Below are 19,683 nucleotides of genomic sequence, written 5' to 3' on the forward strand. Positions count from 1 at the left end.
CTAAGTCTTTTAGTTTGCCTCTTTTGCATTCTTGGGGTTGGGAGGAAGGGAGGCTGGTAGAGGAGACAGAAGGTGAGCGTCTTGTACAGAGCAGTCCCAGAAATGAACATTTGTAGTCAAAACAGTCTCAAGTCACCAGTTCTGGGAGAGATGGCTTCCTGCCTTAAAATCTAGACCAGAATCTAGTCTAGTCTAGTCACTTGGTTCAATCCAAAGTCTTGGCTAAATCTAGTCTAGTCGCTTGGCTCAATCCAAAGCAATTTGAATGGTTTGTTTCGCAGCCTGGAAGGTCTGCTTCTTGTTCATTTTGTAACAGGAGTGTGGTGCAAGCGCGCATTGGACTATGACTTTGTGGAGACCCGGGTTTCAGTCCCTCCATGGAAACCCACTTAGGACAAGTCACAGTCTCTCAGCCTCAGAGGAGAGTAATGGCAACCCTACTTGGAAGAAATCTTGCCAAGAAAACCCTGTGGTAGGAAACAACTCAAAGGCGCACAATAACAGCAGCAACAACAGATTTTAATCAACTTCTTGTACTTATACCCGCAGCTGTCGGTAGCTCAGAAAGGGGGATATACGCACTGCGTTGTATTCAGAATCCCGAGAAGGTGAAAAACCCTCGACAAGATCCAAAAACCCTCCAATATTTCACAGGTGAAAATTATTATTATTCTATTTATTTGTACCCCGCTCTTTTCCATCTGTGACCAAACAACGTTGGAGTGTGAGCAAGATGGCAAAGTGATGAATAGGAGATGAGAGACGAGAGGTTGCTGGAGCATAGAGAAAAGGGCAAGACTGGCTTTCCTCATCTTTTGCTTCTCCTGCTGAGCAAAAACTCCTTTTTTCATTTGACCTCAGTTGGCAGCAACTGAAGTATGCTGAGAGCAAAGGAAGGAAAAAGGAGAAACCGGGACATTTTTAAAGCAGCTGAAAAAGTGGGAAGGCAGGGGATTGATCGGGGATGCTCCAGCCGAATCAGGACAGTTGAATCGAATGGATTGAGTTGTTCAGCTAAGAGATTTCTGATGTTTTGTAGCTTGAGGCCTGCTTGCAGATATCTGCAATGGTGCTAGTGTCAGCAAAATGAAAAGGAAGAGACATAAGACATTGTATCTCCAGGGACTCTCTTGCAGGGAGCCAAACAGAGGGAAATCTCCATTCTTTCTCTGCAGCCCAACAGCCACTGATGCTTCTAAAAGCTTTTGACTGTGACTACTATCTGGGTCAAATCGATAGGGATTCCCCGGGGAAGAGGGAAACGTGGGAGAGAGAAAGCTGTGCTAAACGGGAGGGGAAAAGGGAGAGAAAAATCTGTGTGTGAAAGCAGCAAGGAGACTAGGGAAAGGTTTTAAGTATTCATGCTCTCATGTTGCTTGTACCTTTTAAAGACACAGGTTTCAGTGTCTCGAGCCTGTTGGGATTTCCAAAATACGGGTGTAATTCAGCGAACGAAGCAGAGGACTCTTGAGCATGGTTTCTTGAACAGACAATTTGGGTACCAGAGGCAGAAATAACACGGAAAGCAGAGGGAGAGGTTCTGCACCACGAAAAGGAAGAGCAGTTCGACATCTTTCAACATGCAAACCTCTTACTCTGACTTAACAGTATGTACATGTGAAATGAAACGACCATGTCAGGTGAGCCTTTCGTAAGGAAACAAAAACATTTTTGAACCTTCCAAAGACTGCCTGAAATGGTCTTCCAGAATGCATCCCAGGGTGATGCCTCTCCAATTCTAGTTAAGATTTCTATTTTGTTTTTTTATGATGGTGTTAGATCTATTCTGTTTTTTTATGATGGTGGGTTAGTTGGTGAAAGCAGACGTATCTGCTGTCCCCTTTTCACTCTGTTTTGCCGTTGTTCATTCATACTCAGAAAGGGATTTTGACTCTGCAGCTGCTGTTTGCCTTGCCTGTTGTCCATAGGGTTGACTAGACCAAAATCCCATTCTTTCCAATACAAAGCTTTATTGCACTGTTTACTTCAAACCTGATACTAGAAATCTCTTTCTCCCACCCTTCTTCACCATCCTCCCAATTCCGATGCTATTAAAAAGACATCCAGCTAGACACAGGACAAGGGGGCTGGGCAGGTAAAAGGGGGTCTCTGTCAGAGGCTTTGTTATCTATGGTTCGGCTTGTAATTTCCCATAGTTTAAAGCAGTGGTTCTCAACCTTCCTAATGCCACAACCCTTTAATACAGTTCCTCATGTTGTGGTGACCCCCAAGCGGTGTCTCGGTTCCTAAGACCATCGGAAATATGGGTTTTCCGGTGGTCTTAGACAACCCCTGTGAAAGGGTCATTCAAAGTAAACTTCTAGTTTATTCCAGCCTGGCAAAGGAAGATAAAGGGCTGTAACTGGCAGCTCAATAACTTAATCTAGCTCCAAAGGGCTTTCTGTTTGGGCCACAGAATCACTCTCTCCCATCATTGATGCGACTAAAACAGTGAAGGGTCTGGAAACCATAAAGCCCTATGAGGAACGACTTAGGGAGCTGGGGATGTTTAGCCTGGAGAGGAGAAGGTTAAGAGGGGATATGAAAGCCCTATTTAAGTATTTGGAGGGATGTCATATTGAGGAGGGAACAAGCTTGTTTTCTGCTGCTCCAGAGATTAGGACCTGGAGCAATGGATGCAAGCTCCAGGAAAAGAGATTCCACCTCAACATTAGCAGGAACTTCTTGACAGTAAGGGCTGTACGAAAGTGGAACACTCTTCCTTGGAGTGGAGTGGAGTCTCCTTCCTTGGAGGTCTTCAAACAGAGGCTGGATGGCCATCTGTTGAGTATGATTTGATTGTGAGTTCCTGCATGGCAGAATAGGGTTGGACTGGATGGCCCTTGGGGTCTCTTCCAACTCTTTGATTCTGTGATTCTATACACTTGGGGCTCCGGAAACCTGTCCTCCTCTTTCGACCAAAGCTTTGATTCCTATCCTGGGCTTCTCAGTTGTTCTTGGCTCTGTTTTGGCTCCTGCACAGGAGCACTCAGTTAACTCAGAGGGAGGGAAAGGAAAGTATAGTTTTACGTGTTTCTCATTAATAGCTTGCCGTCTTGACCCCACTCTGATGCTGCTTGGCCACACATTTCCCAGTTTTCTTCTGTGAAACGTCGGAGGGTATGTGGGCCAGTTCTTTCCTTTCTGATGGTCGCTGGAGACCACACAAGATTCTGCGGCTGCTTTTAAATCTTGACTCCCGTTCACTGCATAATGCCAGTTCTTTTTCAGTTTCCAACTAGTGGCTGGAGAGGGAGTAGAGAACCTTCATTGCCTGCTTGGAATATATATATATCTATGCTGTCTTTGTGCCAAGAACCTTATTTCAATTACAGCTTTGGCCCCCATTGGGAATCCGAAGCGGTTTGTGTAGCAGGTACAATTTACAGCCCTTCTTTGCTTTTCCAGGGCCTGGAGGTGGTCTGAAGAAACTGCAGAGCGCAGCTATAAAGTAAGGAAGCCGTCTCCTCTCTCATGCGCAGTGGCGCAGGGATGCTTCTTCTGCTGCAGTGGGTTTGAGAGGCGGGATGGCAATGGGTGCTGAGAAGGAAAAAGCCAAGAACTGCGTCTTTGGTCCATGTGGGTCCACCTTAAGGGCACGCTCACAGCCAAACGCCACTTGGGCCTCTTGACCGTGAGCATGGCGGAGCATTGATGTGTCACACTTTCCAGTTCTTAATTGGCTCTATTGAGGTAAAAAAGTGCCTCTGAACATGTGCAAATTGCAATTCTCTTCCAAACCTGAAACTAAAGGCCACAGTGCTACTAAAACCAGTGGTGGAGAGCAATGGGAGATGTAGTTTGCCCAGCGTTGGGTGAGAAGGTGGGACTGATGTGGGTTTCCTGACAAAGGATGGAACTGGCCTTCCTCCCTATGTTTATATTTGGGGACTTATTGTGAGAGCCCTATACAGGTTTTTAAGTGTTGGACCAGGATTCTGCCAGACCAGGATTCGAATCCTTGCTTGGCTTCAGAAACTCACTGGGTTCTCTTGGGCAAGTCACATTCTCTCAGCTTCAGACTAAGACAATGGCAAACTCCCTCTGAACATCTGGATAAACTCCATTTTTAGAGCCACCATGTTGTAGCACGTTGAGCCTTGGACTCTGGAAGGCCAGGTTTCGTATCCCTGCTCAGCCTTGGAAAACCCACTGGGTGACCTCAGGCAAGTTGCGCACTTTCCGTCCCCAGGGAAGACCGTGGCAAACCATCTCTGAAGACATCTTGCCCAGAATGAGCAAGCTATGAGGTAGGTACCGATATCTGGAAGATGGCAGTTGTGCTGCTGATCCAAAGAGTAGGACTTGGTTGAGGGACAAGGGTAGATTTTAATTGGATATTGGAAGAAACTAATGGATGTTAGTCAATTTTGACTCAGAGCCAGTTACCAGGAGTAACTGCCTGTCCCTCACTTGGTCTTCAAGGAGAAACCAGACGGGTATCTTTTTGGAGATACTCCAGCTCCAGATTTGCTGCAGTGAGCAAAGAGTTTGTGCTAAATGGGCTTTTGAGACCTCCTCCAACCCTAAAATATTGTGAGTAAATACATCTGCAGCCTTCAAACACCCCCAAATCCTCTTGAAATGCCTTCTTGAACCACATCTTTTCAGGCTCATTTTCCAAAACTAGGCGTTGAGTTTTGAGCTTTCCAAAGCATGGCGTCCCAACCTTCAAATAATGTGGAAGCTGTCGAGAAGTGAAATGAAGGGGAGTAGCCACTTTGCCCATGCTCAGGTCCCCTTCATAGATTTAGGATCAATAGCTGGTGGTTTAGATCTTTGAGATATAACTGTAATGCATTCTGGACTAAATCTAAGTCCTTCAGTCTCCTGGATATGGTATATGTTGCTTTTTGATTTCTAGTCTGCTTCTCAAATCTCTTTCATCTGCTTATCATCTTATCATTTTCTGCACATGTGTACATAATTCTTTTGAACACTTGTTTGGGAATTAGTTCTTTTGCAATCAGGACTTGTAGTTACTTAAGGTTCCACCATCGGTTTTATTTTACATTGTCTGTCCCTCTGAATGTTGACAATATGTATTCTCTCTCTGTCTCTCTTTCTGTGTCTCTCTCTCTAAGCTGGTTCATCTCTTCTGTTTATCGTTTCATCTGTTTGTCTAATCTCTAATGGGCTTTTAAAGGGAGAGGGAGGGATGCAGCGAAATGGTGCCCCTGACAACTCCTATTAGCGCTGCCCTATGGAAAGCCTGGGCCGCTCTTAAAACCTCTCCAGCGCCAGCCAAGTGATTGAATTGATGAAAGCTGAAAACTGTCCAGTAGGCACTGATGTTTCGCTCTCTGCCTCCTCATCCCTCTCCCTTCCTTCCCCCTCCCCGAACCTTTTCTCTTCTAAATAAAGATTCGCGTCGCTGTCCTCCGCAAGCTGCGCATCCTTTGCCCGCCCGTCCGAAGCGTGAGGACGAGGATGGACCGGTTGGCATCCTCCGAATGCTCTTGTGCCCCGTTTTGATCCGGTTGTGGCAATGGAACGGTCCCTTTGGATGTGTGCCTTCGGCGTTTGCCTGCTCTTCCAAGGTAATTTGCTTTTTCTTCTTCCTATGCGCTGTTGCGCGATCCTTTATTATTTTCTCTTGTTCTCGAAATCTTCCCAGCCTCTGGGGCACGAAATAATGTCCCGCCTGTGCCTTGAAAAATTAAGAAAGGGGAAAATTGCAAAGCTCTGAGCGTGGATCTCCTTTGAGACGGAGAGTCGGCAGAATGAGGGCAGAGAAAGCATTTGTGAGCATCTCAGCCACAGCTCTTCAGACCAGGTTTTGAGAATGAAGTGCTTTTCTTTTTTCTCTCTCTCTCTGCCCTCTCCAATGGGGAGATCTGTGCCTTAGACACTTCATTTTTTATCTCCGAAGAAGCCATAACACGTCTCACTTTCTGCTCTACAATCCAGCCTTCACCTAGATACAACCTTTCTTTTTTAATCCTGCAATTTGCAGCAAAGATAAGCTTATCTGTGACAGTGGCTGTGTGTGTGTGTGTGTGTTTTAAATACATGCTTTTTATCTCTTTTCCACCCCTCCACTTTCATGCTTTGCAGGAAGGAGAGCAAAACTGGAGTAGCCCTCCTCCTCCTCTTACTCTCCGCTTCCACCTTAGCTGTGTTGTTTTATGCTTGCCAGGTTGGATTTTATGCAGAGCCTTTTGTTTGTTTGGAAGGTCGGGGAGGAACAGGCTGCCTTGTCAGTTTGGTTTAGCATCTCAGGTTAAAAAGGGGACACCTTAGCACCTTTTTTGCTTTCTATACCTCTTTTCTTCCCTCCCACTTGCTCAGGGATGGATCCAGTGTGTAAAACACTTAGCCGGAGATCTAGCATGAGCTGAGAGAGATGTGGAGAAAACCCCCCAAATCACAATCCTCTTTCTCCTACTTGAGGTGAAAGGCTGATAATTCAATAAACTTACCAGGACCACAAATTCCATATAGTATATCTCTCCCTGCACCTTCAGTTGTTCTTGCTAGTACCCTGTTAAGTTGGCTTCTTTTTATGGCGACCCTATGAGAAGGACCACCAAGAGACCCTGCTTTCAGTAGCTCTGCCCAGGTCTTGCAGATTCAGGGCCGATGTATCGAAACCACCTGTAATGTGGTCTTCTTGTTCCCCTGCTGCCTTCCACCTTATACCGAGCATCATTGCCATTTCTGTCGAGTCGCATCGTCTCACGATGTATCCAAAGCATGACAACCTCAGTTTAGTCATCTTTGCTTCTAAGGTGAGTTCAGGCTTGATTTGGAGCCGTTCGTTTTGTCTTTTTGGAAGTCCATGGTATATGTACAACTCTTCTCCAGTACAACAACATCATCATCATCATCATCATCATCATCATCATCATCATCATCATCATTTTAAGAGGGCTGCCCTGAGTGAAAGATCTGAGCAGGGCCAGTGGATCACCAGGCCCTTAGAGGTTTCTCACTCATAGGGTTGCCATTGGATGAAGTCCACTTGGCGGCAAATACGGTGGGACCTTGTTATCTGCTGGGGTTTGGTTCCAGGTTGGTATCCCTTATATAAAATGGAAAATCAAGGTTTGCTATTTGGAATTTATACTTTTTCTGAATATTTTCAAGCCATGGATGCTTGAAACCATGGATAAGGAGGGCCAACTGTAATAAGAACAACTTTGTGTTCCGAGATGCACTGCCTCTGACCATGGAAGTTCGATTTTGCTAACAGAGCTCAGAAATGGAGACAGGCTTCTCCTACCTGAAATGACCATTTCACTGTTGTCTGAGTTGGTGGTTTTGTCTGTCCGTTTCCCACAGCAGCTTCAACTTTCAGGTATTAGGACTGTAAATATCTAAAGGTAATCTCTAAAGGCTGACGCAAAGAAGAAGGGGCAGGTTTGTCCTCTGCTTTTCAGGTAGGACCAGATCTGATGGTTCGAAGTTCTAGGAAGCAGATTTTGATGGACATTTAGAAGGGATTTCTTAAAAGCTGGGGTGGGGGGATTAGAAAATAGATATGTGGTGCATTGGGACTTGAGGTTTCCTGTTTTAATGAAGTTTTATTAAAAACCCACACAACTCTGTTCACCTGAATGGTGTGATTCTCAGGGAATGCCTTCTCTCTCCAGTGCTGAACTGTGGGAATAAATGCATGCAAAGCACTGGGGTTTCTATGCCACACGCGGCCTCTGCGCAGATATTGCACTCTGCAACTGGTGGGCAATTTCATTTCTGAACTGTCAGGAACACATCCTGAATCAATTATCCCTTCGTTTGAATGGATCTTCTAAAACAGAGATTCCCCATTGCCTTTCAGATCAGGACAGGAGGGGCTTTTGCAGAATGTATGAATGCAATACAGAGTGGATGCGATGCTTGTGCTGAGGCCTTATGAAAACAGAAGGATTACAAAATGCACCAATGCACCTCCGTACCTTTTTTGTGCGCATGAGATGCGATGCTGGGGTTCATCTACCTTGTTTTCCACCCTGATGGCTCCATCTTTGGGGCCTTTGGCATCCTTTGGGGATGTCTTCTCCGTCTGGGCCTGGCTTTGGATCTTCGGTGCCTTGGGGCCACCGCTGACGTTTTTCGTCGGCTGTCATTGCCCTCGGCAAAGCCTGAGGCAGCAGCAAGCAATCCTCCGTAGACCGTAGCATTAAGATGACGACAAAAGCAAGGCCGACAAGGCTGGCACGCCAGTGATGAATCCTGGAGCAGAGAGAGACTGCAATGTTCTTCCTTGCACTGGGCTACAGCTCCTATCATCCCCATTGGCAAAGCTGGTTGGTCACTTGGGAGTTGTAGTCTAGTGGTTCTGGAAAGAACTGGCCCAGTATTAGTATTGGGATAGGAACTTAAAATGAGGTCCTTTCTCCAGTCGGATCAGGAAATGTCTAATTGAGATTGTGTTCCCCAGATGGTCTTGGATGTGGTGCTCTATCTCTGTTGAATCCTGGGCTTTGTAGTTTGGGGAGGCAGCAGAGCTCTCTGGCTGGGAATCCTTTCTAACTATCTCTCCCTAAACTGCAAATCCCAGGATTCCATAGCATGGAGCCATGGCAGACAAAATGGACTCATAGTGCTATGATTATATTGTGTGAACGGACCCATTTTCAAAATAGAAATAAGGGACGGTCGGAATTCGTGGCATACAGGGGCTGACAGTCAAGAAGCAGCTATTGACAAGTTTGTGTTTTACTGAAACACTAAATGAAGATATTGATTTGATTTAAGATAACCATGTCTTTCATTGTAAAATGTACATGGCACCCACGTTCATAAATTACATGGTGCATGGTCTTTGTGATGGACCTTTGTCATGGTCTTTGTGAAGGTAAAGCTTTCCAACCCTCAAATGGGGACATCCTTTATCATGAAGGACACCTGCTAGGCCTATAAGGGACATGTTTTGTGGCTCTCTGGTAAATAACACTTCTTATCATAAGGGACACCTGGCAATGTAGTCTTCCTCCCTTTGCATCATTGCTTGGAGGATAATCCACACTGACTTACCTAGTTATGACAACCATGCGAGGCATTAATGCCGGCAAAGCACTCCGAATGCTTGGAAGAGATATGTAAGTGTTTATGTTTATTCTTGTTATTAAATTTCAAAATCGCCCGTAATTCCCCCTCTTCCCATCCTGGCTGGGCTTATATAAAAGAAGAAATTCCCCTCCAGTGAGCATATCCTAAAACGCAATAAACAGGAGACAAGTCATAAATAATTCGAAAGACAGTAAAGTATACAAAGGCAAACTGTGGCTAAAATTCCCTGAGCAAAAAGGTTACAATCGTGGCAATGTCAGAGCGGTCCTACCGAAAAGATGATAAAAGACAGTGTCATTTCCATCATCATCAGTTCCTAATTTTTGAGGTTGTGAATCGTCCATGCTTGATTTCCGAGGAATAAGTGGGACTGATAACCAAGCAGTCCATGTATTGAAACTGGAACCCATATAGGATTTACAACTTGCCTGCATTTTAGGATATGCTGGGGAGGTCTTTCTCTTTGTCCCATCATCCTCAGAAGGACGTCTGGTGAGGATGCAGGGCCTTCTTGGTGGCTGCTCCCAGGCTCTGGAACTCGCTTCCCAAGAGGTTAGACTAGCACCCTCCCTACTGTATTGATCATATCGGAGAGGCGGATAAAAGTAATTATTATTATTACTTTTATTATTATTACTGTCTTCTTACAAACAAGGCAAGAGTGTTTGTTTTGGCGAGCCTTTGAAGACCAACTGCTCCCAAGAAAAAGGCCCTTGCATGCATTACATGCTGGAGTTCCTGTTTGCTATTTTCCTTTTAATGGTTTATGTTTGGAGCTGTTTTTAGTTTATGGTTAGTATAGTTACGTTTTAAACTTTTGCACGTTGTGAATTTTTAGCTATGTTTTAACGTTGTAGATGGTTCTGAGTGGTGGAATAACACCACCACCACCACCAACAACAACATGATTTAATGGTATAAATCCTGGCACACCCTCACTTTGCAGTCATGGCTCTGTCTCTTGACAAATGCAAGTCCGTCCACCCACCTGAGCCATTAATTCGCATCAAGCTCCGGTTGGTAGGCTTCACAGTTGTGATCTTAAAAAGCATGAAGGAGATCATCCCACAAACCTTCTCAGCCTGGATACCAGAGAGGGCTAATGGGACTCTTGCTTGTGTCTGCTTTGCAGGGTCCCAAGGTGGCATGCACCAGCGGCAGCTGCTGAAGGACCTGATGGAGGACTACACGCCCTTGGAAAGGCCGGTGGGGGATGACGCCCAGCCCATCACGGTCCACTTCACGCTCAGTCTCATGCAGATCATGGATGTGGTAAGCAGCCTTGAGCAGAAATGTGGCTTTTAGGGAAGTGGGATGTGTGTGCAGATGGCACCCAAGTTAAGGTCTGACTTTGCATTGCCCTCAACTGATCTTCTGGAACTAGCAAACTCTTCTCCACACTTGTTAGTGCAAAATCTAACTTGGCTGTTTTGTGCCTTAAAAGCCCTTGCTGACTTTAAACAGTCTTTAAACAGAGGCTGGATGGCCATCTGTCAATGGGGATGCTTTGATTGAGAGTTCCTGCATGGTAGAATGAGGTTGGACTGGATGGCCCTTGGGGGTCTCTTCCAACTCTGTGATTCTATGACTAACGGAGGGCCCAACCTATAATGGTCTTTTTTTGGTCAGATTTTTTTTCCAGAGGGGCTTTGCATTGCCTTTCTCTTGGGCTGAGCAATTTACCTAAGCTCACCAATGGCCAAACAAGGATTTGAACCTCGTCTCATGAGGTTCTGCTCCACTACACCACACTGGCTCACTCCCATGGTTAAGCATGGTCCCTCCAGAGTGCCATTCAACACTCACACCTCTCCATCACGCGGGTCCAGGGTTTTTTTGTCATGGTTTGCTCAGAGGGGTGTTGCCATTGCCTTCATCTCAGGCTGAGGGAGCATGGCATGCCCAAGGTCTTGCAGTGGGCTTCCATGGCTAATCTGGGATTCAAACACTGGTCTCTTGAAGTCTGAGTCCAACTCGGAAACCACTATGGCTAGGTAGTACAAGTATATATTGTTGCAAGTGCTGTCTTGCAAAAACCACTCTCTCCTGTGGTGTGTGAAAGAAGTAGGGTATGCATTAATATAAACATTATCCTCCTATATGATGAGAGTATGATAGAAATGCTTCGTCTAAGGCTTTGGAAGAGGCAGTCCCTCTTAGCTGGGTGGATGAATAGAGACAGAGGAGTATGTGAGGGGTTTGCAAGTGTGAGAAGAAGGAAAGGGGAATGCATCTCCAAAATGTGAGTGACTGTAACAGTAGCCTGTTCTTTCGTTATCTTGCCTCTCTGAAAGTTTTTAGTTACTTAAGTCGTAGCTTTCCAGGTATTGAAAAAGAGATGTGTGAAAGGGCCTTAATGTAAGTATCTGTTCTATAACATTTGCCTCGTCTAAGTGAAAAAAGTATTCCCATCTGTATGTGAAGAGAAAAAAGAGAAATCTACTGTATATACTCATGTATAAATCTAGAAATTTAGGTCCCAAAAATGACCCCAAAAACCTGAGTCGACTTATCCAGGGGTCAATGTAAGTACTGTATCTTGACTCTTATTTAAAAGGAGGAATGATCTCCAAGTGAAAGGCAAGAGTATAATCTGCCCTGGAAGCACCAACCCTCTTTATCCTCTTATCCATCCAGCGATAAGAGTGAGCTGGAATTTTGTAGGTTCTTTGACATTGTTTTGGTTTGCTTCATCCTTTTGATCCTTTGCTATACACCCCTGAGTTTTACAATCAGCTTATCCCCGGGTCATAGCAAAATCCTTAATTCCTGCCCCCAAACTTGCCCTCGACTTATACATGCGGTCGCCTTATAGTCGAGTATATATGGTTCTTCCTCCCATCCACTTGCAAATGTTATACTTACATTAAAGCCCTTTAGATACTTTCATTCCAGCTCTTTCAAAGATGGACAAGTTAAAGGTTGTCGTTCTAGGACAGACCCAACAGATTGTTTTGTGCTCTTAAGCTGGATTGCAAAGGTTGTCTTTGAAGGCTAAACTGGCAACACGTCGGTTTTCATCCCATAGCTACAGATTCGCAAAACGTACAGAAGGTGGCCTGTCAAGTTCCTTAACCCCTTTCCTTTCCACTCTTCTGTTTGTAGGATGAGAAGAACCAAGTCCTGACCACCAACGTCTGGCTGCAAATGGTAAGTTTGAAAGAGTAAAGAATCCAGATGCACCTTGCAAAGCTCATCTTGCTTGCTCACAAATAAAGGTGCTTCTGAACTTAGCAGCTCAGCTCTCGCAAGGTTCACTTTATTTGTACCCAAATAATGGTGGCTTCTGTACTTAGCTTCTCAGCTCTTGCAAAGTTCACATCGTTTTTTAACAAGTGGCTTTTGAACTTAGTAGCTCAGCTCCTGCAAAGTTTATTTCATTCGCCTCCAAATAATGGTGGCTTTTGAACTTAGCAGCTCAGCTCTTAAAAGGTTTGCCTCCTTTTGCTTGCAAATAATGCTGGCTTTTGGACTTAGGAGCTCAGCTCTTGCCAAGCTCGCCTCTTTTGCCCCAAATAATGGTCACACTGTGATAAATGTTTTGTGTCGCTTCAGATTGAAGGGGGCTAACAGTGGCAGCATCTTCCCTCTTTTTAAAACGCAAAACAACCCAGAATGGTTGGTAAGCTCCATGACTGCTGTTTTCTCTCTCTCTTCAGTATTGGTACGATCATTATTTGCGGTGGAATGAATCGGAATACCCCGGCGTGAAGAGTCTCCGGTTTTCACCTGACCGTCTCTGGACGCCTGACATCCTTTTGTACAACAGGTGAGAGGGACATTTTCTGGCATTTTGTGATCTTGTTCGTTCCCTGAGACAGCCAGAGGAACGAGGGATCCCTCTAGGAGTCTGTGAGATTTGTAAGGAACTAGTTCCCATATCAACTCTCATGGTTTCAAATACTCTGGGAGATGTTCGAGCCTCCTACTTGAAATGGGGATCGATCGCCTCCAATGAAAGGAGTATTTCTGGCTATTACTGAATCATACTCTCTAACTGCCCCAGTTTGTCAGAGACAAGTCCAGTTAATCTCATACCATCCCGCTTTTTGAGCTGCTTATAAAAAGTCCCAGTTTGTTTCTCTTCCTTTTCGTTTTTCGCTTTGTCCTCAGCTTACTTCAGTTGCTGCAAACTGAGTTCAAAGTGCAAAACTTGTTGGGACTCCATTAACTTATCTGTGAGGAAAGAGGACAGGCCAAGCCTAATCTTGCCTTTCCCTGTCAGCTCTGGCAAAAGCAAACTGCTGCAAGGTATCCTAGTTTGTGCACGCTTTCCTGTTAACAGTTTTTGGCCATCTTGACCAAACTCTGATGTTGCTGGGCTCCACCTGTCCCAATTTTCATCTGTTAAATACTGGTCCCTTATCTTTAGTCCTCTGTCTTTTATAAGACAGTCCTTCCTTATGATTTCCAGACAGAGTCAATGTCTGTTTTATGATCTTTGCCCCTATCTATCTTCCAGTGCCAACGAAGAGTTTGACTCCACTTTCCATACCCACATCTTGGTCAACTCCAGCGGTTATTGCCAATGGCTTCCTCCAGGTGAGTTGCGTTTGGCGGAGCCCCATTCGACACACAGGGCTTAGGTTGTTTTGAATAAAATACAGACAAAATGAAAGGTAGGGACTTGTGGTCAGAGATTTGGCAAACCTACTTATATGAGAAACACATTGAAGGTTCTGAAATGTCATTTACATCAAATGACTGTGAAGGATATCTCCCTTTTTCTGTAAGGTGCTTTCAGCTCTCCAAGGCTCTCAAGATGATGGATAAAAACATATACTCTACAGATTAAACCTTTTCAAGACATTTATGATTAAATGATAAAAGATTTTATAAACTATGCAAGGGCTCCCTCTGCTGCCAGATTTTTAAATGCTTGTATGATTGTGTGTCTTGTGTGTGTGTGTGTGTTCTAAAATACAGTCTTTGTGTCTTCTGTTGCCTTTTTGTCACCATTTAACTTTGGTGAGGGAGGCCGTTTCAATTTTTGCAATACTCATGGTTTGTGTTGCCTTTGGGCATGTTTTCTTCCTAACTCCCTCTCCCCTTTTTCTGCCAAGGCATCTTGAAAAGCACGTGCCGGATTGACGTCCGCTGGTTCCCCTTCGACACCCAGAAGTGCGACCTCAAATTTGGCTCCTGGACCTACGATGGCTGGCTCCTGGACCTGCGCATGCTGGAGACGGATACATCCGGCTACGTTGCCAATGGTGAATGGGACCTTATGGGTAAGGAAGGACCCCTCCGCCGAACCCTCGGCCGTTCTGTACACTCATGGACCCTTCATTCCCTTTATGTCACTTCCGTCCATCACTTTGTTTTCTTGTGCAAAAATACCAGACTGACAAACTGTATTGTTTCAGTAGTTAGCATTACCATGGCTAGAAAGCTAAAACTTGGTATATATGTAGATTAACTGAACCACCTGGAAATGGGGCATTTTTAAAATATAGGTAGCATACGTGATGCAAAAATCAAAAGCATTTTACATCTTTATAAACCACTTTCTTATTGAACAGCATGGCCGCCAGAGATGTAGTTTGATGGCATGGGGAAAGAATTGTCAGAGGATAGGTTGCTTGTACTGCTTTCACAGTTCTGAGACTGGATTTGAGGAACATTTCCCATCTCATAACCTGCAAAGAGGAATTCTCATTTTTAATTCTCAGGTTTGGATACTTTTCCATAAGGGTACTCCCACTGATAGCAACACCCCTATGTTCCCCACCCGCCTTCCTTATAGGTGTACCTGGCACTCAGAACAAGGTTTTCTACGAATGTTGTCGGGAGCCCTATCTAGATGTCACCTTCGCCGTGACCATGCGCCGGCGCACTCTGTATTATGCCCTCAACATGCTGGTCCCCTGCTTACTCCTCTCCGCCATGACCTTCCTGGTCTTCCTTTTGCCAGCTGATTCTGGAGAGAAGATTTCACTGGGTAAAGCTCTCATGGTCCAATGGGAATGGGTGGGGAAGAAGAATGTTTGTTGCTGTTGTTGTTGTTGTTGTGTGCCTTCAGGTTGTTTCCAATTTATGGCAGCCCTAAAGTTACCCATATTGGGTGATTGGTTACTATTGATACCAAACTGAAGACAAATCAAACAATGTGCCTCCTTGGTTCCTGACACAGTCTTGCTAATGCTCCTGTCTGCTCTGTGAGGTAGTAATCTCTCTCTCTCTCTCTCTCTCTTGTCTTCTTCTCTCAGGCATCACCGTCCTCCTTTCGCTCACCGTTTTCATGCTGCTTGTGGCAGAGGTCATGCCCGCCACCTCGGACTCCATCCCACTTATAGGTACGCAATGGAGGGCCCAGTAAGAACCAGTTGGGTGGGGACAGTGTAGTCATCTGGACCACCGCCACCAAGGAGATGAGTTTTGGAGTCCTTCTTAGCAGCATGATCGAACTCATTAACAGCCAGTGGCATGAAAATATTCATGTGTATTAGTGACCTTTCTGGATCCTTTTTTTGCATACTGGGAAAGTATAGGAAGGTTGGAAAGAAAATGAGGGAGTGGTTTTCCCCCCAGCTTGCACAGTGCATAGATTTTAGCAGTGGCCACACTTGCACACTTTGATTTTCTTTGATTATGCACTATATAACCTTTGGAACTTAATCTTCGACCAGCCTTGGCATCTCAGCTCAAGGGCTCCCAGTATGTCTAGTGATGGGAATTTGGTTTGATTGCCAGCCAAGGGATAAGCAACTGAGCCTCTGAGATAAGGAGTTTCTGTAAATGTTTACCCTCAGGCTATCCCAGTTTGGCAGGGACAGTCCAAATCAATCCTCTGTCATCTCAGCTGGTTTTATGGTGTCCTGGTTTCTCTCTCCTCCTCCCACTCCCACCTTTGTCGCCGGCTTACTTCCATTGCTGCAGACTGAGTTTAAAGTGCAGAAGTAGTTTGCACTCCATTAACTCAGCAAGGAGGATAGGAAAGGAGGCTTAGGCAAAAGCAAACTGATGCAACCTTTCCTAGTTTGTGTCTTTAGTTTCCTCATTACTAACTTTGGCCATCTTGGACACACACTGATGTTACCTGGACACACATTTCCCATCAGTGAAATGTTGGTGGGGAAGTACTTGGAGGTCCAGCATGGATGTCCTTGATTCAAATCCATTGGTAGGCCTCTTCTTCCATGGGTTTGCCCTGAGAATTGCTGTTTTGTGGCCAACATCATGGTACTGACTTGCACTCATGTAAAAGACACAGGCAGCTATTCTCTTGCCTTTGCGCTCTGTCCAGAAACTCCCCACATTTGGCAGTGTCTTGCCCCCAGAGGTGGCAGCTGCTGAACATAGAAGACAGAAGGATGGTGATTGAGATAACAAAGTGGAGGAAGGAAAAGTTAAGTGCGCTCCATGTGAGAGCACACCTTCACTTCCCGCCACCCCCATGAACTGAGACCACTTGCCTCTCTATATCTGAATGCCTTCCCCCTTTACTTCCAACCCCTCCCGGGGCTTCATATGTGCCAATAGTAGAAGGATGCAGTACTGTGCATGTAGCGCTGTGTGCACTTGTTGCATCTTGACTCGTGTGTTGGGTACTGGTAAGAACAGTAGAGGAATTTTATCTCGAGTGTAGTAAAAAAAAGCAACATGGCTGCTATATCCCTGGGTCTGAGATGCATTCAATTCCTCTCTCCCCGCTCCAGGGCAATACTTCGCCACAACCATGGGCATGGTGGCTCTCTCGGTGGTGGCCACAGTCTTTGTGCTCCAGTACCATCACCACGACCCTGATGGCGGGTGCATGCCAAGATGGGTAAGGTTCATTTCTAATTTGGAATTCTTGGTATCCTTACTCTGTGAAATCTTAACAGTCTCACTGGTCTCTTCACAGTATTTTCTACTATTTTCTTCTCTTTCTCTCTTTGGCTTGCTTCCGCACAGGTGCAGGTGGTGGTGTTGCGTTGGGGTGCTTGGCTGTTGCGCATGCGCCAACCAGGGGAGGAGCCAGTGGGGCGGCCCCACTGCACCCCCAGTCTGCTGAGTTGCAGTTCGGAAAACAGCGAAGGGGGAGGCACACCAACCCAGCAGGCTGCCCCTGTCGTCCCCATCAACAACGGCAGCCTTGCTTACATGGGCGTCCCAACGGCAGCATTCCCCACCAAACCCCCTGACGTCCCCCGGCCTTTCCTTCCATCCCCTGAGTTTCAGGCCTCCACCCCGGAGGAGCTACTCTCCAGCCCTGAACTAGGCCACATCTTGGAGGAGTTGCGTTACGTGGCACAGTGTTTCCGGGGACGGGACGCCGCTCAGGCTGCTTGTAGCCAGTGGAAGTTTGCGGCGGCTGTCGTCGACCGCCTCTGCCTGGTCACCTTTGCCCTCATCCACATTGTCTGCTCCATCGGCATCCTCATGGCTGCCCCCAACTTTGCGGAGGCCATTACTAAGGATTTCCTGTGACTGGTCTTGGGAAACAAAATGGTGGGTCCCACTAAGGTCTGTTTGTCAGAAGAGGCCTGTCCAAAGTGACTTGCTCTCCCTTAGCAAGAGGATAGGTTGACATCCTGGGAAGCATAACAAAACAGGCTAAATGGAGGATAGCGGGTCATATATGCAGTGCCACTGCCGATATTACCAGGTTGAGTTTGGAAAAGTTACTTTTGGACAAGTCCCAGGACCCCCCAGCCAGCATGGCGGGTAACTTTTCCAGGCTGTGAATGCTGTCTATCAAGCCCCATTTGGTATCTCTGGACGACAAAACCGATGCCTACTTCCCTCTCCAAAATCTGAATCTTTTGTTGTTCTTACGGCCAAGGCCTTCAGACTCTAAATTGTCCTCAGAACTCATCACTTTTGATTCTTTTTGTCAACCTGCCTAAGCTTGTGGAACCGTATTTTCAACTCTTGTGAATTCAAAACATTCGGAAACACCGAGCTCTTTATATTTGGAGTGGGAAACAATTTAGAGGTAGTTGTGGCAAAGGAAAACTCAGTCCAGATACATCTCCAGGGAAAGGATGGATTGTAGTCCGGAGATCCAAGCCTTGGACACGGTCCCTCTTCCCAAAGTCCAGGGATGTAAAGTGAAAACATACCTAGCCTGTCTCTCATGGTGTTGTGGTGAAGACATGATGCAATAAAATATCTGAAGCACTTTGAGATAGGAGAGTGCTTTTTTTTTTTTGCAACACTAGTAGCGCTGCTGAGAATGGGTTTCCTTTTGTTTCAAATGCCTTGGCTCCTTAAAATCTAGATAATGTGTTAATTTGGGGAAGGAGGGATCCCTGAAGTTTCAGTACCCATTACTATAATGTAGTAACAAAGCATTTTTGAGTGTGGCCTCAAACATTACAGTGCGTAACCTTCTATGCTGATGATATTTGGATTTGTTGTTGTGTGCCTTCAGGTTGTTTCTGACTTGCGGTGACCCTAAGTAGAACCTATCATGGGGTTTTCTTGGTGCGATTTGTTCAGCCATTGCCTTAATTGAGAGTACTGTATATACTCAACTATAAGTCGATCTCCTGTATAAGTCAAGGGCAAGTTTGGGGCCAAAATTATGGATATTGACATGACCCCATGGATAAATCGACTGTAAAACTTAGCGGCATATAGCAAAGGGATCAAAAGGATGAAGCAAACCAAAACAATGTCAAAGAACCTACAAAATTTCAGCTCACTCTTATCACTGGATGGATAAGAGGATAGAGAGGGTTGGTGCTTCCAGGGCAGATTATACTCTTGCCTTTCACTTGGAGATCATTCCTCCTTTTAAATAAGAGCCAAGATACAGTACTTACATTGACCCCTGGATAAGTCGACTCAGGTTTTTGGGGTCATTTTTTGGACCTAAACCTCTAGACTTATACATGAGTATATACAGTATGTGACTGGCCCAGTGGGCTTCATGGCTGAGTAGGGAATCAGACTATGAGCCTTCAAATCCATGCTTCTCTTCAAAGTGGTGTCCAGGAGAGAACAACCATAATGTTGAACCATCCAGGATAATAAAATTAAAAAGTTAATAAATTGATATCCTTTCCGTTCCCTGGACATGGGAAAAATACTTGTAAAATTTGATACCTATGTCTTTCTTAGGAGAGCTTGGCCCTATATCACTACAACACCCCAAAGTGACAGCAACGTACCGTAGTTCGTATTTGCTTTTCAGTTCTTTTATTTAGACAGAAAAAAATTAAATTATTAAAAGTAAACAGCAATAAATAATCAATAACTTAAGCGTTGATATCGTCTGAAACATATAATGCAACTCTTCATTTTTTTCTTTAAAATCCCCATCACTAAAAGTTCATCTGTTTTTTTTCTCCTTTTTTCCCCTTCCTCCTTTTCTTTTTTGTCCTTCTAAATAAAACAACCAAGTAGTAAACCCACCTCCCACCCTTAGAAGGGAAAATAAAAGTGGAGGGGGGGAAGGAGAGAGAGAATGACAGAGAAAGAGAGAGAAAAAGAAAGTTTGTAAAAATCCTCTAAAATCAGAAAAGGTAAAATGGCGACGGATCGAAGTCCCCCCCTTTTATTAAAAATTAATTAATTGCAGCTAATCACCATGGAATTATTTACAATTATCGGATCAACAAAAGAGACTGTAAACATATTTCCTTCCTTCCTTTCGTTATGGTTCGAACCTTGATTTCTGAGTGCTTGTGGATTGGTTGAGTTCGCAGGACAGAGATCGCGTTTTAAGATGGTTTC

At 45.1% G+C, this 19,683-nt stretch overlaps 1 protein-coding gene across 10 annotated transcripts in view; it reads left to right on the forward strand.

Annotated features, from left to right (window-relative positions):
• Positions 1-348: 348 nt before the first annotated feature.
• LOC149301821 (neuronal acetylcholine receptor subunit alpha-7-like) overlaps positions 349-19,683 on the forward strand; it is a 29,580-nt gene continuing 10,245 nt past the window's right edge. For 2 of the 10 annotated variants that reach the window (XR_016272126.1, XR_016272125.1), the window contains exons 1-8: positions 9,676-10,290; positions 12,124-12,168; positions 12,678-12,787; positions 13,481-13,560; positions 14,082-14,249; positions 14,765-14,959; positions 15,228-15,314; positions 16,677-16,786. Coding sequence is in view for 8 of the 10 variants with exons in the window: in XM_089483204.1 (XP_089339330.1) it covers positions 9,967-10,290; positions 12,124-12,168; positions 12,678-12,787; positions 13,481-13,560; positions 14,082-14,249; positions 14,765-14,959; positions 15,228-15,314; positions 16,677-16,786; positions 16,915-17,430 (1,635 nt within the window). In the remaining 2 variants the exon portion in view is untranslated. Of the gene's footprint in view, positions 1,608-2,655; positions 4,251-4,912; positions 5,541-8,738; positions 9,048-9,096; positions 9,624-9,675; positions 10,291-12,123; positions 12,169-12,677; positions 12,788-13,480; positions 13,561-14,081; positions 14,250-14,764; positions 14,960-15,227; positions 15,315-16,676; positions 16,787-16,864; positions 18,624-19,683 lie in introns of those variants that run through there. The other 8 variants (XM_089483206.1, XM_089483208.1, XM_089483207.1 and 5 more) reach the window with 8 other exon arrangements.

This window comes from Sceloporus occidentalis, unplaced genomic scaffold (genome assembly GCF_023333645.1).
Source record: "Sceloporus occidentalis isolate IW3139 unplaced genomic scaffold, rSceOcc1.0.p SCAF_20, whole genome shotgun sequence".
NCBI classification, from domain to species: Eukaryota; Metazoa; Chordata; class Lepidosauria; order Squamata; family Phrynosomatidae; genus Sceloporus; species Sceloporus occidentalis.